Source organism: Scardinius erythrophthalmus, assembly GCF_964197995.2.
Source record: "Scardinius erythrophthalmus genome assembly, chromosome: 1".
NCBI classification, from domain to species: Eukaryota; Metazoa; Chordata; class Actinopteri; order Cypriniformes; family Leuciscidae; genus Scardinius; species Scardinius erythrophthalmus.
In genome coordinates, this window is record NC_138221.1 from 20,461,014 (window position 1) to 20,487,174 (window position 26,161).

The 26,161-nt window shown below is 39.1% G+C and overlaps 1 protein-coding gene across 1 annotated transcript; it reads left to right on the forward strand.

Moving 5' to 3' along the window:
- Positions 1-10,614: 10,614 nt before the first annotated feature.
- Positions 10,615-19,874, forward strand: LOC308687105 (major histocompatibility complex class I-related gene protein-like; the record flags this gene model as incomplete). The annotated part of the gene is made up of 6 exons (XM_081359369.1): positions 10,615-10,681; positions 13,345-13,623; positions 17,081-17,374; positions 17,536-17,643; positions 17,925-17,942; positions 19,855-19,874. 6 exons carry the CDS (start codon positions 10,615-10,617, stop codon positions 19,872-19,874), a joined length of 786 nt encoding a protein of 261 aa, XP_081215495.1.
- Between the last annotated feature and the right edge of the window lie 6,287 nt (positions 19,875-26,161).

Sequence of the window (26,161 nt, forward strand, 5' to 3'; positions counted from 1 at the left end):
GGTATAATCTATCATTTACAGCAATAAACACACATGGACTATTTTTGTCATTTTTATGGCTATGACTACTCATAATTCGATTCTGCGACTTTAGCCGGGGTTTCACAGGCGGGGACACATATGACAAAATCTTCACACCGGAACATTCAAATCTGTTTGCATTGTCGCTGACACAGAGAGAGCAGTTGTCAATATATAGGTATGAAACAGCTTTACTTTAACAGTCTTTTCGACCACACAGTACTAATATTTCTGTGTTACAAATATTCAACACTGTAAAAAAGAAAAAGTTAGTTCAACTCAAATTTTCAAGGCAACCGACTGCACAGAATTTTTGAGTTGAAGATATCAACTTAATTTTTTAAGTTTTGAAGAACTACAATTATTAAGTTGCGTCAGTTAAGTTTTTCAAGTTCTGACAACTATGTTTTTTTTAATTCAAGTTACTGGAACTTTCAAGTCTGTAAAAGCTTACTATTTTGAGTTCAGAAATGATCACAGAAGTACTGAGATAAAAGTTTAAAAGTTCGAGTATAAACACTGATTTCTTGATCTACCCCTTCTGAGAGAGTATTCTCCAGATACAGTAAGCTAGGAGAGGTCCCAAATTCTCCTAGAGAATGCAGAAATGTTGATTTTCCTTCAGAAAAAATAATTATTTTAGCAAAAAATGCTAAATAATACGTTGAATTTGTTGACATTACCAGTCTGTTAAACTCATTTGACAAGTATAAGAAATAAACACAAAAAGGATTGTTTGAGTTGAGTATTGTGCATTTTTTCCTTACTACTATTTTTATTACTTGTTTTAATAATTTTTATTGAATGGGAACTGAAACCGGAATCGTTGGGTGGAACCAGAATTGGAAAGATTCGCAACCCTAATTATAAAGCACCATAATGTTTTCGTGAACTATATTCCAAGTTTTCTGAACAATTCCTTAGTTTAATGTAAGGTACAGATGGATAGTTAAGTCGTTAGAGGGGGTGGGTCCGCTGACATGCCCCTACAGAAGAAATAACACCTGAAATGATGACTTCTGGTGAATATTGTGGAAACTATACTTGATATTAGCTATTAAGCCTATATATTTATAGAATAGCAAACTAAGCCTAATCAATATACAAGACTGAACCACATAGATGTGAAATATAAAGGCTATAATCTTGCCAACAATGAACCATGGATTTGTTTAGTTTATAATACGTTTTATTTTTAACTTAAACAAATACAACAATTCAAAACTCATCGGCTTAGACTGCATTTGAAGAAAAATAAACACAACAGTTTTCTGTAGCCTTGTGCAAACTTATTCAATAGAATTAGACTTCTAGAATGTTCTTTCCAGTGCAAAAAATAATATTTTTAATTTAATTAGACAACATTTTAAGGAAGTGTAGTGCAAATATCTTTATATAATTATACTTCCATTATAGTTAACTTTCTTTCCAGTGCAAAACAATACATAAAAAAAAAACAGCTAATAAAGAAAATATAAAATATTGCACTCAAATACTGCATTCAAGCAATACAACACCATATGTATATTTTTGTGCTCTTTTCTTTTTCGCTGGCTGCTCGGAGGTAGTCATTTGTACATTTCCCGCTGTTGTCACTTGTCGTCATCGTTGCTACGATACGTGACTCACAATGACTGAAACGACCAATTAAAAGGGCATTCTCTGATGATGTTCCAAGATGTTAAAAACGCTACGCTGATCATAGACAAGCAGGGGGAGAAATCAATATCTACCGCACCGTCGTTTTTTTTTTTCTTATTATAGCCTACTATGTCTTCGTTCATAGTCTGACATATATTAGAAGCTGTGTCTGTCATGGATTTGCACTGAATTGATTCTCAAAAATACGGAACAAAGTGCGTTCCGTATCAGTTCAATACGAAACAAGACTTTTATGTGTCAAATACGGGACGATTCCGTATTATACGATACGGTTGGCAACCCTAGTCATACTACATGACCATCTGCTTCTGGCTACGCAAGACTATGAATGAAGGAGTTAGCCTGACTCCTGCTTATTTTTAATGTCTACCTAAGTAGTGAAGCTATTGGTTTATTTACAGTTGCTGTACTGGTGCACAATTATTTAATAAATAATTCACAATTTTTTTGTTTTTATTATGTTTTACAAAGTTAGGTCAGTTTAAGTCAGGCCTGATGCTTTTCACAAAATAATTATCACAGTCTCTTCCCCACAGTGAGGCATAAAGATACAGTTTATTAGGAATTCAGCACTTTTTTTTTGTTTTTTTTATAATTATTTTTGTATCGGATCAGTACTCGGTATCGGCCAATACGGAATCCCAGGTATTGGAGTCTGTATCAGAGGCAAAAAAGGTGGGTCGTGCACCCCTAATTTAATTAAACAATACCTGATATTCAAAGTGTGGTTAAATTATTGAAAAGGTAAAGGTCATCAATTATAAAATTTACTTCATGATTGTGTTTTTTATTTTTTTATTCTACTCATTTTGCAACACATTATCTGTAATCTTTTATTTATAGTATTTTTATACTCTACAAGTGGAACTAAAATACAGTTTATTATGTTGTACATTTAATCATAACAGGTCAATAGAGGATTAAATAAAAATAAATTACTGTTCTTAAATATTTTACAAATTAATTTTATTTGCAAATTGCTCATTATTACATTTGTACTGAAGGCGAAAGTTGTCTTTAGAAATTCTACCCTTACAGCATCTGTACAGAAACAAAATGTGTTCTCAGCTTGGGGTTTCTTGTCTTCAGCTTGGGGTTTCTTGTCCTCAGCTCTGGGCTTATTGTCCTCAGCTTGGGGTTTCTTGTCCTCAGCTCTGGGCTTATTATCCTCAGCTTGGGGTTTCTTGTCTTCAGCTCTGGGCTTATTGTCCTCAGCTTGGGGTTTCTTGTCCTCAGCTCTGGGCTTATTGTCCTCAGCTTGGGGTTTCTTGTCTTCAGCTCTGGGCTTATTGTCCTCAGCTTGGGGTTTCTTGTCCTCAGCCCTGGGCTTATTGTCCTCAGCTTGGGGTTTCTTGTCCTCAGCTCTGGGCTTATTGTCCTCAGCTTGGGGTTTCTTGTCCTCAGCTCTGGGCTTATTGTCCTCAGCTTGGGGTTTCTTGTCCTCAGCTCTGGGCTTATTGTCCTCAGCTTGGGGTTTCTTGTCTTCAGCTCTGGGCTTATTGTCCTCAGCTTGGGGTGTTTTGTCTTCAGTTCTGGGCTTCTTGCTTTTGCACCGGAGGAACCTTTTCATAGTTCCTAGAACTATTAGTGGAAGTACCCTTTTTTTTCAGCATATTCGCACCGCAGGATCTAGGAATGATTTTATGTCTAGAAACTCCTTTTGGAGGAACTAATTTAGCTCCTACTTTAATGTACGCTGATTGGCCGAACGCACATGAAACACCAGCACCCGCCATTTAAAAAAAATGCTGTGTAAACACACAGATTATAGCCTATATATTTAATCCAGAAACTAAGTCTACGAACATGGACAACAGTGATAAATGGGCCTCTTAACCTTTACACTGAGGAGAAAATCCAACGCAACTTTGAGGGGACCAAGCGAAGCATGATTATGAATTTCTGCTCCACTAGCAACACTGGACATCAACCACATGTTATACGTTAATACCTTTTCCTATGCTGTCTACTTTCTGTGCATAACAGTAATATCTAATAACGTGTTAGACAGGACTCTTAGACAGATCGTAAACTAATGAACATGGAGAATGTGAGCACTGTGTGCTCAGGCTCTGGCGTTCTCAGCCGCTTCAAAATAAAGGTCCACCGCACTGTATATCTGCCAGTACCTTTATTTAACAGTACAAAAATGGACCCTTCAAAAATGGTACAATATTGGCTTTGACAGGGTACAATCGTTGACTATAATGATTTATATATATATATATATATATATATATATATATATATATATATATATATATATATATATATTACACACACGCAGAATTTATTAAATCCTTTTCATTTTCACATTTTCCAACATTTCATTTTAAACTCAAGGGGCCCTATCTTGCACCCAGCGCAATTGACTTTGTACACCGACGCATGTTTCATTCCTATTTTGCACCCGCGCAAAGCGCGCTTTTCCCTCCACAGAAGCACGTCGCTAAACTAGGGAATGAACTTGCGCTCCCTGGGCGGTTCAGTGCAAAAAAGGAGGCGTGTTCCGCCGCAAACAATCCATGGTGCTATTTTACTGTTCCATAAAACAATTGCGCCACTGGCCAGAAAAAACCTAGTCTAAAGTCAGTGGCGCGTTGCGCGTTGTTCATTATGCTATTTTAAGGGCGCATGCTTGACCATAATGTATAGCGTGCACAACGCGCATACACTTTGATTCTCTAATCTACACAGAAGCAGCAGTTTTCATTTTTGCAAATCATATTATTACAAACGATAGATAGATAGATAGATAGATAGATAGATAGATAGACAATTTATTATAAAAGCATACATCTAGCTTACACATTTACCCACATTATTATATACCTGTTTAACCGAAGCTAATTTGGGTGGGTTTCTCCATCCCCAATGTCACTTCTCTCTCTTTTACGGCCGTGACGAGAGCGTTGCTCTCCTTGGCTGTGAACCGCTCCTGGCGTGCGCCTGACAAATCCGCCGTTATAATAGCAATACGCCAAGCAAAAAGCGCGTCTGCTCTTAAAGGGAATGTGAGATGATGCTCTGGTTGGTTTATTTCACGTTACGCCTAAACCACACCTATGAATAATGAAGCTACTTCAGACCAACCCATTTTAGATTTGCACCAGGCGCAAGAGTCATTTATCCCGCCGGGAAAATAGCAACAGCGCCGAGACCCGCCCACAAAGTTACTTGCGCTTTGACACTTGCGTTTCAGATCGTTAAAATAGGGCCCAATGTCTAATTTCATGTCCTTTCATCTCGACGTCGGTTACTTCTATGCCTGCTTTTGATATTTTCTGAAGGACCTCCTCGGTTGAAAGCCCTGTAAGAACCATGAGTAACCGTGCTATGACTTCTTCTCCACCGATGGCCAAAAGAAAGAAAGACCGCAAACTAGACGTTCTTTTAAATTGAGTTTCAAGCAGCCAATCAGGGCTGGCTCTACATACACTCTCAGAAAATAAAGTACATAATTGTACCTTTAGGGGTACAATGGCTTGTCACTGAAGCTGTACCCTCAAGGGTACAATATTGTACCTTAACCTTTAAAAGAAACGGTACATATATGTACCTTTTAATGCTTTTTGACCCTCAAAAAGGTACATATACAGTGAGGAAAATAAGTATTTGAACACCCTGCTATTTTGCAAGTTCTCCCACTTGGAAATCATGGAGGGGTCTGAAATTGTCCAGGTGCATGAAATTGAACACTCCACTGTGAGAGACATAATCTAAAAAAAAAAAAATCCAGAAATCACAATATATGATTTTTTAACTATTTATTTGTATGATACAGCTGCAAATAAGTATATATATATCAGTAAATTGACTTACACAACTTTTATTTCCTTTATTTCAAGGCTACTCAAATATAGTGATAAGTTAAAATCTACCTTAAATGATTAAGGTATCATTAAAACCTTAAAAAAAACTGAGGCTGAGCAGAGGCTGTCTTTTGATATTGTACCTTAACCTTTAAAAGAAACGGTATATATATGTACCTTTTAATGCTTGGGGACATATATGTACCTTTTTGACCCTCAAAATGGACTGAATGGGACTGAAATGGACTCCTGCTGTACCCCTATTTCTGACAGTGTAGAACTAAGTTCCTAGAACTACCCGTTGCGAAAGCCCCTATAAACCGGAAAACTTTTGCTGATAACCCCCCTCACCCATTGCATACAGCAATATAGTATGTTGTGGATAACCATCTGTGGCGAGGGGGGCGTGGTTTTGCTGAGTCTGTAGCGGGAGAGAGAGGACGGAGCAGAGCGGAGCGTAAGTAGGTCAAGTGCAGATGATGAACACCTGTGTCTGATTTCAGTAATTGGCGTGGAGAGACCGGATATAAGCCGGAGAGTGACAGAGAGAGGGAGAGAGAGACGAGCTGGGACCTCGTGCGACGCTGATCCTGCAAGAGACGTCTGAAAAGAGAATTCTGAGTTATTGTTTATATTGCTGTGCATGTGCATGGTGAACGCGCTCTGTGCGCATATTTCTGTTAATACGAAAAGAGTAAATAAAACGTGCGTCCCAGCTCCAGCCGACCCCTGTCTTCTTCCTTCCTTACTATTAATGAACTGAACCGTATCACAGTGGTGCCCAAACCCGGGAAGGAAGAAGATCGCCGCCGCCATGCAGTCCCCGTCAGGTACACCATTTGCGGACATCATCCAGTCGCTCGCCGGTCTTCATCAGGAGCAACACCAACATCTGCTGGCGATCAAGGAGGAGCAGGACAAACGCTTCGAAGCGCTCCTCCGATCCCAGCATGAAGACCGCGAGCTGTTCCGGAGCTGGGTAGACCGGGAGGCTCGGGCCGTCCCCAAGGACAGTACACCTCCTCTGCCGCTCAACAAGATGGGGCCTCAGGATGATCCGGAGGCCTTCTTGGGTCTATTTGAGAAGTCGGCAGAGGCCCGGGGATGGCCCACCGGAGACTGGCCAATGCGGCTGATCCCCCTGCTGTCAGGAGAAGCGCAGGTAGCCGCACACCAACTGCCAGTCCAAAACCTCCTGGTCTACCAGGACCTCAAGCGTGCCATCCTGCAGCGGGTCGGTCGGACGCCGGAGCAGCATCGCCAGCGGTTCAGGACCCTGACACTGGAAGAGTCCGGCCGACCCTTCGTGATGGCACAGCAGCTCCGGGACTCCTGCCGCAAATGGTTGATGGCCGACAGTAGCGACGTCGAGGTTATGATCGATCGTGTGGTACTGGAGCAGTTCGTGGCCAGGCTGCCGAGGAAAACTGCGCAGTGGGTCCAGTGCCACCGCCCGACGTCGCTGAAACAGGCCATCCAGCTGGCGGAGGACCAGATGGTGGCGTGCCCAGGGGCCGGCGACCCTCTACCATCTGCCTCTCTCTCTCTCCCCCTCCCCTCTCTCTCTCCAAACCTGTTCCCCTTCCCAGGACCCGTGGAGGACTCCCGCCGAAACCAGCGCCCCGGTGGAGAGCTGGTTATCCGACGGAGCCATCAGCGATACCCAGAGTTCCTCCCAGGGGAGGGAGTTCGACCACGGGATTCTTCACCCCGGCCCCTCCATCACCGCTCTCTCCACGCCAATCGCTTGACCCGCTTCCTGCCGCCAGGGCGGCGGTAAAGTCTGGGCCGGCCTGTTGGCGCTGCGGGGACCCAGGACATTTTATTGATCGATGTCCAGTGATGGAGGTGGGGACATTGATCCGGGTCCCCGACGCGCCACAGGCTGCCCTCGATCAAGCTGGCCTATACCAAATACCAGTGAGTATCAAGGGGGGTACATATCAGGCTCTGGTGGATTCAGGATGTAACCAATCCTCCATACATCAAAGCCTGATTCAACCTAGGGCATTGGATAATAGCCGCGTGGTTAAGGTTTGGTGTGTGCATGGGGAAGTGGTGAGTTATCCTATTTTGCCTGTGGATATTCAATTCAGGGGAGAAAAGCATAGAATAGAGGTGGCAGTTAATCCGCACCTCCGGCATCCGATAATTCTGGGTACTAATTGGCCCTCGTTTAATAAATTATTGGGATATTTATGTTCGGATGCCGCTTGGGAGAAAAGAGAGAAGGGTGGAATAGCGGTTGCACAGTTGGGGGAGGCTGAGCCGGAACCTCCGGAGCCTGTCTCAGGGGAACAGAGCGCTCTGGAGCGAAACATCCTCCCTGAGCGTGATGATTTTCCCCTGGAACAGTCACGGGATGAAACGCTGAAAAATGCCTTTGATCAGGTTCGCTCTATCGACGGTCAGCTTCTTCATCCTGAGCAACCACTCTCCTATCCTTATTTTTCAATTTTAAAAGATAAGTTGTATCGGGTGACCCAAGACGCCCAGACAAAGCAAGATACAACCCAGTTATTGATACCGAGAAGCCGTCGGGAAATGCTTTTCCAGGCGGCTCATTGTAATCCAATGGCCGGGCATTTAGGACAAACGGCTACACTAAACCGTCTCATGGCCCGGTTCTTTTGGCCGGGCATTCACGAGAACGTGCGCAGGTGGTGCGCGTCTTGTCGTGAATGTCAGTTGGTGAATCCACCGGCCACCCCAAAAGCACCATTGTGCCCCTTACCATTAATGCAGGTCCCCTTCGAACGAATTGGTATGGACCTCATCGGGCCATTAGAACGGTCAGCACGGGGACACCGCTTTGCATTAGTTCTGGTGGATTATGCAACGCGGTACCCTGAGGCAGTGCCTCTCCGCACTATTTCTGCTAAGAGTGTGGCGAGTGCACTGTTTCAATTAATCTCCCGGGTGGGGATTCCGAAAGAAATCCTCACCGATCAGGGCACGGCGTTTATGTCACGTACTATTCGCGAGCTGTACGAATTACTGGGCATTAAATCGATTCGAACAAGTGTCTATCACCCACAGACAGACGGGCTGGTCGAACGGTTTAATCGCACGTTGAAATCCATGATTCGTAAGTTCGTACAGGAGGACGCCAAAAATTGGGATAAGTGGTTAGAACCCCTCTTGTTCGCTGTACGGGAGGTCCCGCAAGCCTCCACGGGGTTTTCCCCCTTCGAGCTTCTCTATGGACGTCAGCCCCGTGGGGTGTTAGATGTCCTTAGAGAAACTTGGGAGGACGGACCTTCTAATAGCAAAAATGAAATTCAATATGTCATGGACCTGAGAACAAAACTCCACACTTTGGGGCGGCTGTCAATGGAGAATTTGTTACAGGCCCAAGACAAGCAGAGTCGGTTGTACAACAGGGGGGCTAGACTACGTCAATTCGCACCGGAAGATAAAGTACTTGTATTACTCCCTACTTCTAGTTCAAAGTTACTCGCAAAGTGGCAAGGACCCTTTGAGGTTACACGGCGAGTTGGTGATCTCAACTATGAGGTAGTTCGTACGGATAGGGGTGGAGCACATCAAATATATCACCTCAACCTGCTTAAAAAATGGTCGGAGGCGGAGTCAGTGATGCTGGCGACGGTAGTGAGTGGGGAGGAGGATCTCGGTCCAGAAGTGAGTTCAAAATCTCAATCCCTCGCTCTGGCCCCTGGAGGAGACCACCTCTCACCCTCGCAGCTCACTGATATAAAATCTATACAAGCAGATTTTGCTGATGTGTTTTCACCCCTGCCTGGCCGAACGAATCTCATTCAGCACCACGTTGAGACTGAGCCGGGCGTGGTTGTTCGCAGCCGGCCGTATAGATTACCAGAACACAAGAAAAAAGTAGTTCAGGGTGAATTAGAAGCGATGTTAGAAATGGGAGTAATAGAAGAATCCAACAGTGATTGGGCGATCCCGATAGTTTTAGTGCCTAAAACGGACGGCTCAGTACGGTTCTGTGTGGATTACAGAAAGGTGAACGCTGTGTCGAAATTCGACGCGTATCCAATGCCTAGGGTTGACGAATTGCTTGATCGACTCGGCACTGCTCGTTTTTATTCGACACTGGACCTAACTAAGGGTTATTGGCAGATCCCCTTGTCTCCCATGACCAAAGAAAAAAACGCTTTCACGACGCCGTTCGGATTACACCAATTTGTTACCCTTCCGTTCGGGTTGTTCGGGGCTCCGGCCACCTTTCAGCGTCTGATGGACAGAATTCTCCGGCCGCATGCTGCATATGCCGCTGCATACCTAGATGATATCATCATCTATAGTGGTGACTGGCAGCGACATATGCAGCATTTGCGAGCTGTCCTGAAGACGCTGAGAAGGGCTGGGCTCACGGCCAATCCGAAGAAGTGTGCAATTGGGCGGGTGGAAGTAAAATATCTGGGTTTCCACTTGGGTCATGGACAGGTGCGTCCACAAATTGACAAGACGGCAGCAGTTGCGACCTGTCCGAGGCCCAAGACCAAAAAGGAGGTTAGACAGTTCCTGGGGCTGGCAGGTTATTATAGGAGGTTTGTACCTAATTTTTCGGACACTGCCAGCCCGCTGACTGATTTAACTAAAAAGGAAGCACCAGATAGGGTCCAGTGGACGGAGCAGTGTCAGCAGGCTTTCACCCAGATAAAGGCTGCCCTGTGTGGCGGTCCGCTCTTAAATGCTCCTGACTTTTCTCTCCCCTTTATTCTACAGACAGACGCGTCGGACAGGGGGTTGGGCGCTGTCCTGTCCCAGGAGGTGGAGGGTGAAGAGCGGCCGGTGCTGTACATCAGTCGGAAGCTCTCTAAGAGAGAGACGATGTACAGCACCATAGAGAAGGAGTGTTTGGCCATCAGATGGGCCGTTCTCACCCTTCGCTATTACCTCCTGGGGCGGGAGTTCACCCTCTGTTCGGACCACGCTCCCCTGCAGTGGCTCCACCGCATGAAGGATACCAACGCGCGGATCACTCGTTGGTATCTAGCTTTACAGCCTTTTAAGTTCCAGGTGATCCACAGGCCGGGTGTACAGATGGCTGTGGCTGACTTTCTCTCCAGGAGGAGGGGGGGGGGAGGCTACAGACCGGATGGCTCCCCGGCCTGAGTCGGGCGGTGGGGGTATGTGGCAAGGGGGGCGTGGTTTTGCTGAGTCTGTAGCGGGAGAGAGAGGACGGAGCAGAGCGGAGCGTAAGTAGGTCAAGTGCAGATGATGAACACCTGTGTCTGATATCAGTAATTGGCGTGGAGAGACCGGATATAAGCCGGAGAGTGACAGAGAGAGGGAGAGAGAGACGAGCTGGGACCTCGTGCGACGCTGATCCTGCAAGAGACGTCTGAAAAGAGAATTCTGAGTTATTGTTTATATTGCTGTGCATGTGCATGGTGAACGCGCTCTGTGCGCATATTTCTGTTAATACGAAAAGAGTAAATAAAACGTGCGTCCCAGCTCCAGCCGACCCCTGTCTTCTTCCCTCCTTACTATTAATGAACTGAACCGTATCACACCATCATTAGTCAATCTGTGGGTGTTGATCACAGTATTAAATATAAGATAAATATGACATTTAAGATGGCTAATTTCTGATCCCCTTGTTTGCATCATCTCCGTCCACAGGAAAAAACTCTCTGAAATATTTCTGCACATCTGTCTCTGGAGACAATGACGACTTTACTGCTGTTGGTCTGCTCAATGACGTTCAGTTTATATACTTTGACATCAACACAATGAAAGCTTCACCAAAAACGGATTGGATGCGACAGAATGAAAAATCAGATCACTGGAAGAAACAGACACTGTCATTGATTCGTCAACATTACTCGATTTTAAGCGATGTCTGGACAAAGTCAACAGGTATGCTGGACACTCCATCACAAATACACTCACACATATTTCTAACTTCTGATAATGTGACCCAGAAAGGTGAAAATGGAGCTTAGAATATTTATTGGTAGCTGAAAGAATAATCAAATGAAAAATCCCACAGGAATTTAGCACATGTTGTTGAATACAATTTTACATTTAAACATGTCACTATTGTGACTGCTGACAAGACAGTGACCAAACTGTTGAATCATGTAGATTACTGTAAATATAAAATAATATCATCTGACACGTTACTTTACAGTAAATACCTAGACAAGGCAAACTGGGATTTATGTGCATAATTTACAAAGCATGAAAAAATGAAAAAAGGATGTCAGTCTTCTTGATGAAGATGTTGAAGTTGATTTGCAGTGTAACAGCACATTAAGCACAGAGTTGGCAGTGTCGGTGCCCCTTTTCGCTTTAAATAAAAATTCTACATTTCTTTTAGAGCTGCTTGAATTCAACCCACTTTGTTTTCATCATTCATTTGAAATAAAATTACATTACATATTAATAAACTGTATAGCTTATATACAATTATGTTATTGTTGAATTATTTATTGATAAAATTATAGCCTAAATTATTAGGTAGCCTCATCATGTTTGTGATGTTTGTCATCACGTTTTTTTTTTTTTAAATATTATTCATCATGTATGATAGATTCTGACAATAAAAAAAAAAAATATCAGGCTCGAGTATTTGACATAAATTACAGCGGACATATATGCAAAGCCTGTCACAAAAATAATCATTATGCAAAGAAGTGCATCCAACGGCGTTGGGGAAGGTATAATGTGTGTGTGTCTTTTCAGCGTGTGTATATTTATAAATTTATATACATGTACGACACAAGGATGTTTTTATGTTCGATAATAAAACGCAGCATGATATAAAAGTAGGCTAGTATGAGTGCTTACTCTTATATGGTGAATATTATAATGTTTAGACCCGTGTTTACGGTTAAATACTGTGTTTGTGAATATCTGCTCAAATGTAGATATGTATAATATGGTAACAATAATGTTTCATAGTTTGGAGTGGCTCGATCGCTTCAGTAAATGTTCTCTGCATGCGCTGAGTTTGAGTCACTCGCGCTGTACGTTTGAAAAGCAAAACACGCCAAACATTAGGCTTCATGTTTTTACTCCAAATGTTTCCATTCGTTATGACGTTATGAAAAATGAGATTGAAGTAACATGTGATAATCATTATATCATTTTTTCACCTCACTAAGCCTCCTGAATGAAATGACAAAACAAGGTTATGGATGTCTTGTAATGTGTTGTGTAAATAAGTCTAACTGAAGAATTTGTATGAATTCTGTCTAAGGTGTTTCCCACTGGTCACTATTGTGACCGAGTATAAAACCGAGTATAAAATCAAAGAGGGTATAAAGTTTGTTTGTTAGGGAGGCCCAAGGAGTAAAATGCATGTACTCAAACTGTAAGAAAAAAATTGGGATTAAACGGTTAATCAAAGAACAAAGGGGAACAGAGAAAATTACTTACTGCTCTTGACTAAAGAACTTTTGTAGCTTTAATAAGGATTAGTCTATATTTAATTTATAATGTATGCAGTGCAGACTGTTTAATGAGACAGCAGTAGCTGTGTTAGTATCAGTGATACTGGCCTTCATTCATAAAAAAGATGCCATTAAACAAGTATTTAAAATATACTGTCTTTATGTTGTCTCTATTAATTAATCACTAAAAATGTGTGATTTAATCTAGTTATTTTTTTAATCGATTGACAGCACTAATATACTGTATAATAGAGAAAGAGAGATACTTTTATTCCCCTCATCTGTAGCCTAGCAATGCCCCTCTTGCCCAAGCCTAGCTACACCAGTACTTTAAGCTGTAGTGAACTCAGACCAGATTGCCAGGCTAAGTATATTGCTAAGGCATTTCTCCCACGAACAGCTGCCATTTTGTTTGCGTAGAGTGTATGTTGTTCATATAATTTAAAATCTTGTCGCCTCAGGTAAGCACACATACCAGCTAATATATGGCTGTGAATGGAATGATGAGACTGGACAAATAAATGGGATCCGGCAGACTGGATATGATGGAGAGGATTTCATATTTCTGGATTTTAAGAGGGAGAAATGGATATCCAAAATGCACCAAGCATTCAGCCTTCAAGAGAGGTGTAACAATGAAACCATCCGGTTTCAGCACTGGAAAAACTACCTTGAAATTGATTGCGTCGAGTCTTTAAAGGAGTTCCTGCAGTTTGGAAAGAGGAGCCTGGAGAAAACAGGTACATGATTATTATTAGTTAGTGCATATAAACAATGTCAGTCATTTTTACATGTGATATATGTATATATCCCAGAGTTATTTCTGTATGCATAAATCTATTGATGAGACAAAGCAAAGATGGATTGGTCGATGGGGTGGTTGTATGATAGATGGTTGGATGGATAACTGATTGAAAGATAAATAGTGCCTTCTAATTTTAGTGTTATTTAAACTAATAGATTTCCTCGAACATTGTTTAACAGCATTAAAAGCATATAAACAGAATTATGTGTATGAATTTTGTACACTTACATTATGTACTTGCTCCATCCATGCAATAACCATTTTAAATGTGCAAAGTTTTCGAACATATTTTATCTACTTGGTTAATTTCAATGGTATTGTATTAGCCATTTGCTGTAATGAAAAATGTTTTGTTGTCCACTGAGTGGCACTGTGACTCAATATAATTAGACCACCTGAGTAACAAGTGTGTGCTAATTGGTAAGCACCTAGTTTTAGGAAGCACCCTGTTTTTGACCAGTCATGTGCTTCCTCCTCATGGTGATCCCCTGCTTGAAGTCCTAAAAAGGCAAGAGGAATTAAATACGTATCTTATTCAACAGCAAGCAAATCCTCGTATCTTGCCAAAACGGGAGATCCCACACAGCAAAATCCCCAGTGTTAAATTAACACTGCTCAGAGTTTATATGAGTCCACACTCAGAGTGTTATAATTAACACTGAAGCAGTGTTAAAGTTAATGAGATAATTAAGTGATTAATTGATTAATTGAGTGATGATTGAGCATTATTGAAGACATATGATGTTAATAAGCAGAATCACTGAAGGAGAAAATATTTTTTTTAATGGTCACCATTATGGTGATGGGTGTTTAGTTTAGTTGGGCTCTTGACCCTTACTTTATTAACTTTAGATTTTGTTTGGCTGCTGTAATTCAGTTATAACAGCCAGCTGAACAAAGAGAAAAGGTGTTATAATGGTGTTGGTTATGTTTTAATATAATCATTATTTCACAATCATTTAACCTGAATCACTGAACTCATATAGAGCCTATAATTTTTGAATTATATATACTTTATTAATTATAGCAGCACTGTCCTTGAAAAGCATAATATTTTTAAATTATACAATGTAATCCAAATAATTTCCTAAAAGTTTTTTTTTTTTTTTTTTTTTTTTTTTTGACACAGACATCAATAATCAGCCTGTGAATCTCAACAATGGTGACAATAATAAAGCATGTTGCAGTGCATTCTGGGTACCACCAATCAAAACTCATTCATGGCTCCCATCATGCATTGCTGCATGAATAAATGATGAGCTTATGTTCAGAGCTGATCTGTTTGTCACCATTGTTGAGATTCATACGCTAATTCTTGATGTCTGTGTGTGCCTGAAATGAACACTTTTTAAGTTTTTTTTTTTGTAATTGATTTGATCATTTGGTTTTCATTGAAAAGGCTAAAAATGGCATGCTCGACAAGGACAGTGCTGCTATAATCCATTAGGGAAACTTAACTCAAAAATTTTACTCTCAATGAGTTCAGTGATTCAGGCCAACTACTGATTATGTTAAAACACAACCAACACCATCAGATCACATTTTCTCTTTGTTGATCTGGCTGTTATAACTGAATTACAGCAGCCAAACAAAACCTAAAGTTAATAAAGTAAGGGTCAAGAGTCCAACTAAACTAAACATCCATCACCATAATGGTGACCATTTAAAAAATTTATTTTCTCCTTCAGTGATTCTGCTTATTAACATCATATGACTTCAATAATGCTCAATCATCACTCAATTAAACAATTAATCACTTAATTATCTCATTAACTTTAACACTGCTTCAGTGTTAATTATAACACTCTGAGTGTGGACTCATATAAACTCTGAGCAGTGTTAATTTAACACTGGGGATTTTGCTGTGCAGTCTTTGATGACAACCCATTGCAGTATATTGCATTTATTAGAGCATTTGAACATGATATTGAAGAGAAAACTATTAATGAAAAGGATTGTTTATATTTCCTCGAGCACTTTACCAGGAGACAGCCTAAATTCAATTCAGTTCAATTCACGTTTATTTGTATAGCGCTTTTCACAATACATCATTTCAAAGCAGCTTTACAGAAAGTGCATGAGTCCATATTACAATTTAGAGTGTTCTGTTATCAGGAAACTGTCTAAGTTATGTATTTCAGAAGTGTATATATACAAAATCACAGGTAGCTAAACAATGTAGGTATTTAATGCAGATACAGTGAGCTCATTGAAGTAATGAATACTTGTTTGTTAACAAATGATTATGACATTTAGAAAATATTGCATTGGTGCATGTTAATTCAGAGTTTGCATCATCTAAAGTCTTTGCAGGAGTTGGCACCGTCTCTTCATAGGTTTTGGGCATCTGAAGTCTTCATAATAGGCTGGATCCAAACTGTAGCTGACAAACTCTCTAGCTACCTCAGGATGGGCATCCCAATATAAAACAGAGAAGCAAATAGAAAATAATTAGCATAGCTGCTGTTCATAATATTAAGCAAGAATAATCATGTGCATTTGATCTGATAACTGTATAAGGTTAGGAGATGCATTATATGAATGCTAGGCTAAAGATTCTAGGCTAAAATTCTAAAAATAAATGTACTCTTATTCCTAGACTTAAGAATAGGTGTGATTCAGAAAGGTTCCTAAGTCAAGTCAAGTCACATTTATTTATATAGCGCTTTTTACAATACAGATTGTTTCAAAGCAGCTTTACAGAGATTTAAGGTTTGTTTCCAGAAGAAAATAGTGCCACAATCCAGCTTAAAACACCAGAATTGGGGGAGTTTTCAGGACATCCCCAAAAAAGCTTTATTTTCCATGTGTGTCAAAATGTCCCATTGGCATGTTTTGAAAAAAGTCAAAACTTGGAGGTGGTCAGAAATATTTGGGCCATACTTCAGGGTTTGCTGGAGATCTCTGTACAAGCTTCCTATAGAGAAACTTACAGTAGATTTACAGTGGAAACTAATTCATGGTATAGCTACGAACAGACACGTGGTGCACCTGAATCCAGATGGAGGAAAAAAGTGTCCCTTTTGTGGGATATAAGAAACTGTGGATCATTTGTTTATTTATTTGAGAGATTAGGAGTTATTTTTGAAATTTTAAAAAGTTGGTTTTGGTGTGAATTTTTCTCATAAATGTTTTATTAGTGGTCCGAAATATAATTTCCAGGTACTGACATTTTTTTGATTATTTAACCTTTTTTCATGATCAGCAAAGATAGCAATATGGAAAACTAGGAAGAATAAAATATTAGGTACTGGATCAGTTTATGAGGAGATGATACTGAAAGGGTCTCTCTCTCTCTCTCTCTCTCTCTCTCTCTCTCTCTCTCTCTCTCTCTCTCTCTCTCTCTCTCTCTCTCTCTCTCTCTCTCTCTCTCTCTCTCTCTCTCTCTCTAGTCTCTCCTCAGGTGTCTCTGCTGCAGAAGAATGCCTCATCTCCAGTGTTGTGTCACGTCACAGACTTTTATCCCAGTAATATTTCAATCACCTGGATGAAAAACAGACTAGAGCATTATAAGGATGTGAAGGTTGGTAAACTTCTTCCCAATGAGGACGGAACCTTCCAGAAGACTGTCACCCTAAAGGCTGAACCTGATGAGTGGAAGAAGAATGTGTACAGCTGTGTGGTGGAACACAAGAGCAAAACCATTAGTAAGACACTGACAGTGAATGAAATCAGGACTAATAATGGTAAGAGTCATTGTGCATTTTGCAAACCATTGTCAGAGTGACCAGAAAATACCAATGAACAGTTAGTTTTTGTCTTCAGAATTTTTCTTCAAGAAGGTGTCAACCAGCTATTAACATTCTCAGAATCTTTCAACAATCTGATATATCTTTTCTTTAAACAGAAACATCTGCTCCCATTGGCATGATTGTTGCTGTTGTTTCTGTGGTGATTCTGTTGCTTGTCATTGCTGTCCTGGGGTATTTTGTGTATCAGAAGAAAGTAAAGCCAGGTGAGACACAGTAATGTTTCATGATTATTGTCTTAGTATTGAAAGTCATATTTTGTAGTAGTATTTACATGAGCAGAACTAGTTTCTTTGTTAATCATTCATAAATCCATTCCTACATAAATGGTCCCTTAGTGCAACAACTTATACATCTGTTTTTATGAATGTTTCATGATTAAGGCATTTTGAGAATTGCTTACTTTGTTTTTTTATGCAGACATTTGATTGCTTCAACAAAAATATAATTTTCCTGATAACTGAACTCCATTTTGATTGTTTTTCAGGATTTGTTCCAGTCAACAGTAAGTACTCTGTACTCTGCATTTGGTTTAAGGCTATCAGCAGTTAATGAGCTGTCTCTAAAGAATGATGTAGTTTAAAGTATTATATAATTCAACTTTAAATATTCTGGTAATGTAAAATCATTTCTGACATAAAGTAAATAAAGATGAAACTGTTTTACAATGAATCATCATACAATTAATAGTAATATAAACATTGTATAAATAAGATCTCTGCAAATCCAAAAGTAAAATGGCAATGAGCCAGTTTGACATTTTAAAAGTTAATTTTCTGTTGCAGTCGCTGACAGTGGATCTCAATGCTCAAGTCAGACAGCAGCAGTGGCTTGAGATGTGAGTTACTGTTTATTCATCACTAGCCGCGTTTCCATTACCATTCAAATTGCGCAAATTGAAATTGCGAATTGAAAATACGCTTAATGGAAACACGTCAATTTCGCAAAAACTCCCATTTATCGCAAAAAAGTTTTTACGCTCTCATGAGGTGGTTTTTCAGGCAATTCGAAAAAGGAATATTTCGCAAAACTGCAATGGAAACAGTTTTTGCGCATTTACAGTCACCTGACTTAGAAGACGCAGTGTGTTTGAAGTCCATGTATAGCTACGCAAATAATAATAATTTTATATTATTTTATTATAACATTTAATAGGCTATATTTAGAAGACGCTTTTATGCAAAAAAGGAACAAAGCTGAGCGTGGAGCGCGCACTGCATGGCACGAAGGCGCGGGTGCGAACACTTGCATTTTCCTATCAACAGTGGAAACAACTTAAAATACTCTGGTCAGACAGAAAATAATAATACATTATTCTCAACCACTTTTATTTGTGCAAACTCACAATAACAAGAAAACGCTGTGCTTTTGTAAAATAAAAGAAACAATCAGACGCACTTTCATGATCTCCGTAAACTGGAGCGCGAGAACTGAAACAAAATATAGCCTATGTAGGCTAAAGCTTGAAATGTCCACTTTAAAACGAACAAATTCGAATCGAAAGCTAATACCTTCTGATTATGTAGGCTAATCCGTATGAAAGTTGCATTTCTCTCTAAAAGCGCATCTGCTTAACAGCGGAGATGGAGATGTGATTTTAGCCGACACTTAGAAAACAATAGTTTATTAATTATATTAATGGCTCTTCTCATTTAGCACTGCGGGAAAGACATCAATTCCAGTTTCTAATTTGGCCTTAGAAAACCAGTAAAATCGACATGTTTTCCATATTAATTTTGTGAATATTTTAAATGTTTAATAAAGGGGCAAAAAGTCATAAACAAAGCGCAGCAGTTGTGTGTAGCCAGTTCAAATTAAAATGTTGGTGTTCAACTTTGCGTTTTAAAAAGACAACAACCGTTCATTTTTCGTTTTTCAATTAGGGGTTAAAAAAGGAAAAACAAACAGACACAAAAGTAGCCTACATGGATCGTTTGGACAGAATACGAGACAGAATTATTTATTAAATTTATAAAAGAAACAATAATTAGCCTATAGGAATACTGAATTTTAAATCTCAAAGAAATGCCACAATCAAATCCTCGGAGCAGAAATGAGGGCGAAACACCCAGAAACTCCTTATATGTGTCGTTCGGGGGTCTTTCCCTGCCATTAATGCTTGGATAACACGCCACGTCTCCTTCCATTAATAATAATAATAATGTCTAATGCGGTGGCTGTAATATTATAACCAACGTCCGTTGCCGTGATTTTTGGAATGACTTATCGCGAGAGGAAAAAAGACGTTTTAGTCGCATAACATCGGTTACTGGAAACGCCGTCATTTCGCAATACTTTTTTATCGATATTTAGATAATTAAAACATTTGCGCAAATCTGTAATGGAAACGCGGCTACTGAAGCTATTTCGATCAGATGAGGTGAACCTGATGTAATGTGTTATTTTAATCATTTCAGGAGATCACTCGGATGACTGAGGAGAATTATCAGTATTCACTCGTGGAACATAAAGAGGGGGCCTGTTAATGGAGATGATGATTTTGCAGTTATACTGCCTTGATTAATGTTTGATTTGCTTTAAACTGATGTAACCTAAGTAGTAATAATGCTTTTGCTTAAGTAGATATATGTAACAGAATTATTAATGCTGTATGGAAAATGCATTGTGTGATTTCACTACTATTAAGAAAATTACTTACTTGCATGAAATGTATTTATTGACTAATTTAGAGTAGAAAGCATTTATGTATTAGAAATTACTTTTATGATGAATGAAAAATGTAGTAGTTAAGTTATATTTCTCAGGCACTTAGAAGAAGGCAGAGGAAGAGAGCTCAAAGACGACGCCGTGGCCAACTGAAGATTCTTGTGAAGAACTTGGCAGCACTCCATGTAATGACGTCAGAAGAGAGATTGGCACCTATGATGTGCTTTCTTCGTATAAAAGACTGAGAGAGAGATTGGACTGGAGGATACTGAATAGCGCAGTATCTCTCGACGCCTGAAACCAGCTGATTGTACCTTGATTGAAACTTATTATTGTAACTTTACTAATGTACTTTTATACAAATTTTGTTAACTTTAATAAAACTTATATTATATTATATTATTGGCAAGTTATTGTCTACCAGTGTAGTAATTGAAAAGCCTTAAGCAAGAACTGACCACAGGGAAGTCTGCTGAGCAAATTGTAAGTAACTTTTAAATGCTTATAGTTTTGTCCAGATTCGACTTTCCTTACCTACCTGAGAATAATAAATAATTAGGTAAAAGGTGTAATGATTAAAGGACACACCATAAAACATGGTGCCCAACGTGCTTTAAAGGTCCCGTTCTTCGTGATCCCATGTTTCAAACTTTAGTTAGTGTGTAATGTTGCTGTTAGAGCATAAATAATATCTGTAAAATTATAAAGCTCAAAGTTCAATGCCAAGCGAGATATTTTATTTAACGGTGATTTTCTGAAGTAAAACTGACGCTTCATCTTTTGTGTGATGTACAATAAACTTTATTAAACTCATCAGTATATGTTTGATCATCATTCAGACAGCAGACTTGTAGGCTATTAATAAATAATGGATACATACAAGCAGATGACAAATACGTTATAATAACCGTAATTAAACTACTAAACTATACCTGTTTCATCTCTATACAGCACTCTGACTCTGTAGGCATTATTGTCTGACTCGAAATGAACACCGTTTTCCAGTGAACTTGCTAACTTTCCTTGTCTCACCGCGATATCCTGCTTCATATTTTTTAAATCCTTCTGGCTTTTGGAATTTATTGTTGTTAAAATTCTTTTTAAACTGTGGCCCTTGAGCTTGTTTATTTTGCAGTGTAATTTTTGCCATTGATTTCACATGTTTTGAACCAAGATCATACTCAGCTAGTTTTTCTTCTATTTTTTCTCTGGTCGCATTATTCAGCAGTGTAACTAAATTACGTCCGCCTGGGATTCTCCTTCCCACGTGCCTCAGCAACGGAACTTTGTCGGCATTAGGGATCTCCTGTTCAATAGATAGCCAAATTCCTAATAAGGGAATCTGCTCTTTCTGGGCATTAATGAGGGTTTTTGTTCATTCTTTAATTTTATTTTCTATGCCTGTCAAATTCCTCATCTTTCCCAATGCCTCAGAGGAGATGGGGTGATGTAAAATAAGTCTCTGATGTCCCCAGAGTGTGTATGTGAAGTTTCAGCTCAAAATACCCAACAGATCATTTTTAACAGCATGTTTAAATTGTCATTTTTGGGGGCTCAGAAAAACGCGCTGTTTTAGTGTGTGCCCTTTAAATGCAAATAAGCTGCTGCTGGACGACCCAGGGGGCGGAGCTTCATGACGCTCAGTCTGTCAGGACAATTTCATCTCACGGAATGATGATAATATCAGAAACTCTCAGTAACGGTGTTCATTTCTAGTAGGACAATAATGCCTACAGAGTCAGAGTGCTGTATAGAGATGAAACAGGTATAGTTTAGTAGTTTAATTACGGTTATTATAACGTATTTGTCATCTGCTTGTATCCATTATTTATTAATAGCCTACAAATCTGCTGTCTGAATGATGATCATACATATACATATACATATTTAAAGGGGAAGGCAAATATAAGTTAGCTTCTTCCTTCTCCTTTTTTTTTCCTTTCTTTTGAACATGCTGAGACTTTTAATTTTATTGTTTTCTGTTAAAATATGTTTTGTTATTAATGATCATGTTCTAAAGAAGAAAAAAAGAATACATTTATTCATTCATTCATTCATTCATACTGATGAGTTTAATAAAGTTTATTGTACATCACACAAAAGATGAAGCGTCAGTTTTACTCCAGAAAATCACAGTAAGAGCTGAGTAAACACAGTAAGTTATAAGAAGTGCGCAAGTACATAAACGAGTTTCGGTAGAGTTGAGGGAGCATTCCTGTGGGCGGAGGTTAGTAAAAAAAACTGTTCTACTGACGTCATTAAAGAAGGAAGTAGAGGGATGTAGTCTAAACTTCAACTTCTGTTAAATAAAATATCTCGCTTGGCATTGAACTTTGAGCTTTATAATTTTACAGATATTATTTATGCTCTAACAGCAACATTACACACTAACTAAAGTTTGAAACATGGGATCACGAAGAACGGGACCTTTAAGTCAAACACCACTGTAACTCAAGCCAGGAGGCTTTTCCAAACAAACAAAGGAATCTTCCCGCTCGAAAATCTCAGGAGATGATTTGCCCTCCCCGCAAAAAGGGGGCGTGGACGGGATTCCCTCAAAAGACGGAACTTACCCGTTTCTCTTCTCTTTGGTAAAACTTTGGAAAAACACCAACTTCGGAGGCTTCGGCCACCGTCTTCGGACGCGCACCTCCGCGTCGTTTACGACCTCTCTTTTCTTTAATAAGTTTTATTTTCATATTCACCTCTCCCTCCACGAGGGAGATGAACTCTGAATTATTTCTTTGGTAACGTTGCACTGTTACGAACACACTTCGGCAGTGAGAAGATCCATGGCTCCCCTTTTAGGGAGCGTTCTCCGTTTCTCTTTTCTTTTTCTTTAAGTCTTTTCTTTATTTATTCGTCTCGGACTTTTCCTACGTTCAGTGAAATGAACAGCCGGCAACGTCAACTTTAAAGAGACTTGAACATCCCGCGACCGCACTCGCCTGGAAGAGACGAGAAAGCACGCCCCGCTCTTAAGGAAACACATGCACGCTGCTCTTAAGAACACACGCACGACTCTGCGTTCTTCAGCAACAAAGAGAACCATTTTGCAAGATAAGTTCATTGACCTTTTAATGTAATCTGATTCCCTGTTGGCTCTCAAGGTCCACTTTGTCTGTGTTGATCATTCCAGATGATCTCTTTCCTTCCTCTTCCATCCTCTCTCATCCTCACTCTCTCATTCTCTCTCACCTCTCTCATCTTCTGATTTCTCTCTCTCATCCTATTTTAATTCGTGTTAGTTTGGTAATGTTTTTTCATTTTGTTTGTTTCGGGTGTATATACATATATTCTGTGTGAATCGTAGTATGTATTCCCTAGTTTTGCATTTATTAAAATCCATTATATCCTTGATTGCCTCTGTCTCAAATGCTCACATTACGAAGTCAATGAAATGTTTGATCCAAGCTATAAAGCTTTACAATTTGTTACTTTTCAGTAACCTAAATCTTATAACAAGAAGGTGAGTTTTTGTGGCCAGAAAATAGCTTTCTTCGAATTATAAGAAAGAGATCATTTTTGTTGAGAAATTGTTGGGTTAATCTTACGGCCGTTTGCTGGCTCTATTAATTTCCATTAAAAATTATTCTGAGAATTGATCTGAGGAATGGACTGTTGATATATTAGTGATTAAATCATAATTCATTATGATGGGTTACATAGGGCTGGGCGATATATATCGTGATATTGTTATGCGCATCTCGACAGTAAAGTCGGTTTCTTGATTAGTAGTAAATCGCCATCACCTGCTTTCAGATGGAGCGGCATTTACTACAAAGAGCCGTAGTTCACTGACAAGCTGAGCCATATCGCATTAATATCGCGGACGTATCGCCAGCGATAATTAATGCGATATGGCTCAGCTTGTCAGTTAACTACAGCTCTTTGTACACAGCAAAAACTCCAGTGTTAAATTAACACTCCTGGGAGTGTATATGAGTCCACACTCAAGAGTGTTGAAGTTAATGAGATAATTAAGTGATTAATTTAGTGATGATTGATCATTATTGAAGACACCTGATGTTAACAAGCAGAATCACTGAAGGAGAAAATCTCAAATTGTAAGCCAGCGTTATAGCGATCATTGTTTGCTTTAGTTGGGCTCTTGACCCTTATATTATGAACTAGATTTTGTTTGGCTGCTGTATCTGAGTTATAACTCTCAGATGAACAAAGAATAAAAGTGATCTGATGGTGTTGGTTATATTATGACAATCATCATTTGAACTTTGTTTTTGATTTATGTTGTTGTTTACAGCATAACTGTGATTCTGAATAAATATCTAGAATTTTAGATATAAGGATTTCTTAAAAGTTGTTTAAAAAAAATCTTTCTTTTAGGCACACACAGACATCAAAATTCAGTCTATGCATCTCAACAATGGTGATGAGCAGAATATTCAATTAGGAAAAGTAAATTACATAGACAATTCAGATCATAATTTATTCATACCGCAATGCATGATGGGAGCCATTAATGAGTTGTGATTGGTGGCAGCCACTGCAACATGCTTTATTATTGTCACCATTGTTGAGATTCACAGGCTGATTATTGATAGCTGTGTTTCTAAATAAATTCATTTGAAAGTGTTTTGATCAGAACAATGTTTATTAAATATTTTGGATTATAAGAAAAATACTGATAATCACATGCTGTAAAATCACAAAGCTGCTGCTAACAAGTTAAACCAAACTATCTCAATATTTCATTTTCTTCATTTTTCAGATCACAGCATGATTATGTCAAAACATAACCAACACTATCAGATCACACTTTTTCTTTGTTCAATTGACTGTTATAAAACAATAACAGCAGACAAACAAAGTCTAAAGTTAATAATATACAGTAAGGGTCAAGAGTCCAACTAAAGCAAACACCCATCACCATAACGATGGCTTACAATTTGTGATTTTCTCCTTCAGTGATTCTGCTTGTTATCATCAGGTGTCTTCAATAATGCTCAATCATCACTAAATTAATCACTTAATTATCTCATTAACTTTAACACTCTTGAGTGTTAATTTAACACTGGAGTTTTTGCTGTGTAGTAAATGCCGCTCCATCTGAAAGCAGGTGAAGGCGATTTACTACTAATCAAGGAACCGGCTTTACTGATGAGATGCGCATAACAATCTCACGATATATATCGCCCAGCCCTAGTTACTAATATATACAATTGACCTATTTTTCATCTTCAATAATTTAATGTAACTGTAATATGCAATATATATATATATATATATATATATATATATATATATATATATAAATCATATTCCTGATTAATTATTAAAATTCCCTATAGATCATTTGAGTTACACTGCAAAAAGAGATGTGTTCAAAATGACACATCATGTGTAGAATTTTAACACATGTGGTGAGTGTGTTCAGGGACAACACATGTTGTGTCAAATTTAGCACAATAAATGTGTAAGTCATTTTAACACACAAATTGTGTCATTTTAAAAAATAAAGCGAAAGGGCCAGATGCAACAATATTAACCGTTTAATCAATAGTCAAGTACAGAATGCATGTGCACACAAAGTACAACACAATGTTTCAAGCTCAATGACTGGACAGACTCACTGTACTGGACATTATTCAGTTATTCACGCTTCAACCCCTAATTGATAATGCTGCTTTTGACAAAAGTTCATAAAGAGATAACAGTTAACTGAGTTTGTACTTTGAATTTAATTAAAATGTAACAACTGACAAAATATTGTATATTAATAACTTGTATTTCCACTGGCCTGTTTGTTTGAGAACATAGCAAACACTGCATACCATTCACAGTGATGGTGAGTGTCGGTGCGCTCTTATAAAATGATGAGTTGAAAACAACACAACCTCTAAAAAGAGATGTGTTAAAAATGACACATGTTGTGTCAGTTTTAACACATGTATTGAGTGTGCTCAGGGACAACACATGTTGTGTAGATTTTAACACATGTAGTGTGTGTGCTCAGGGACAACACATGTTGTGTAGATTTTAACACATTGTGGGAAAGCATATTTATTAAAATGTTTAATTTAGGTTTACATTGAA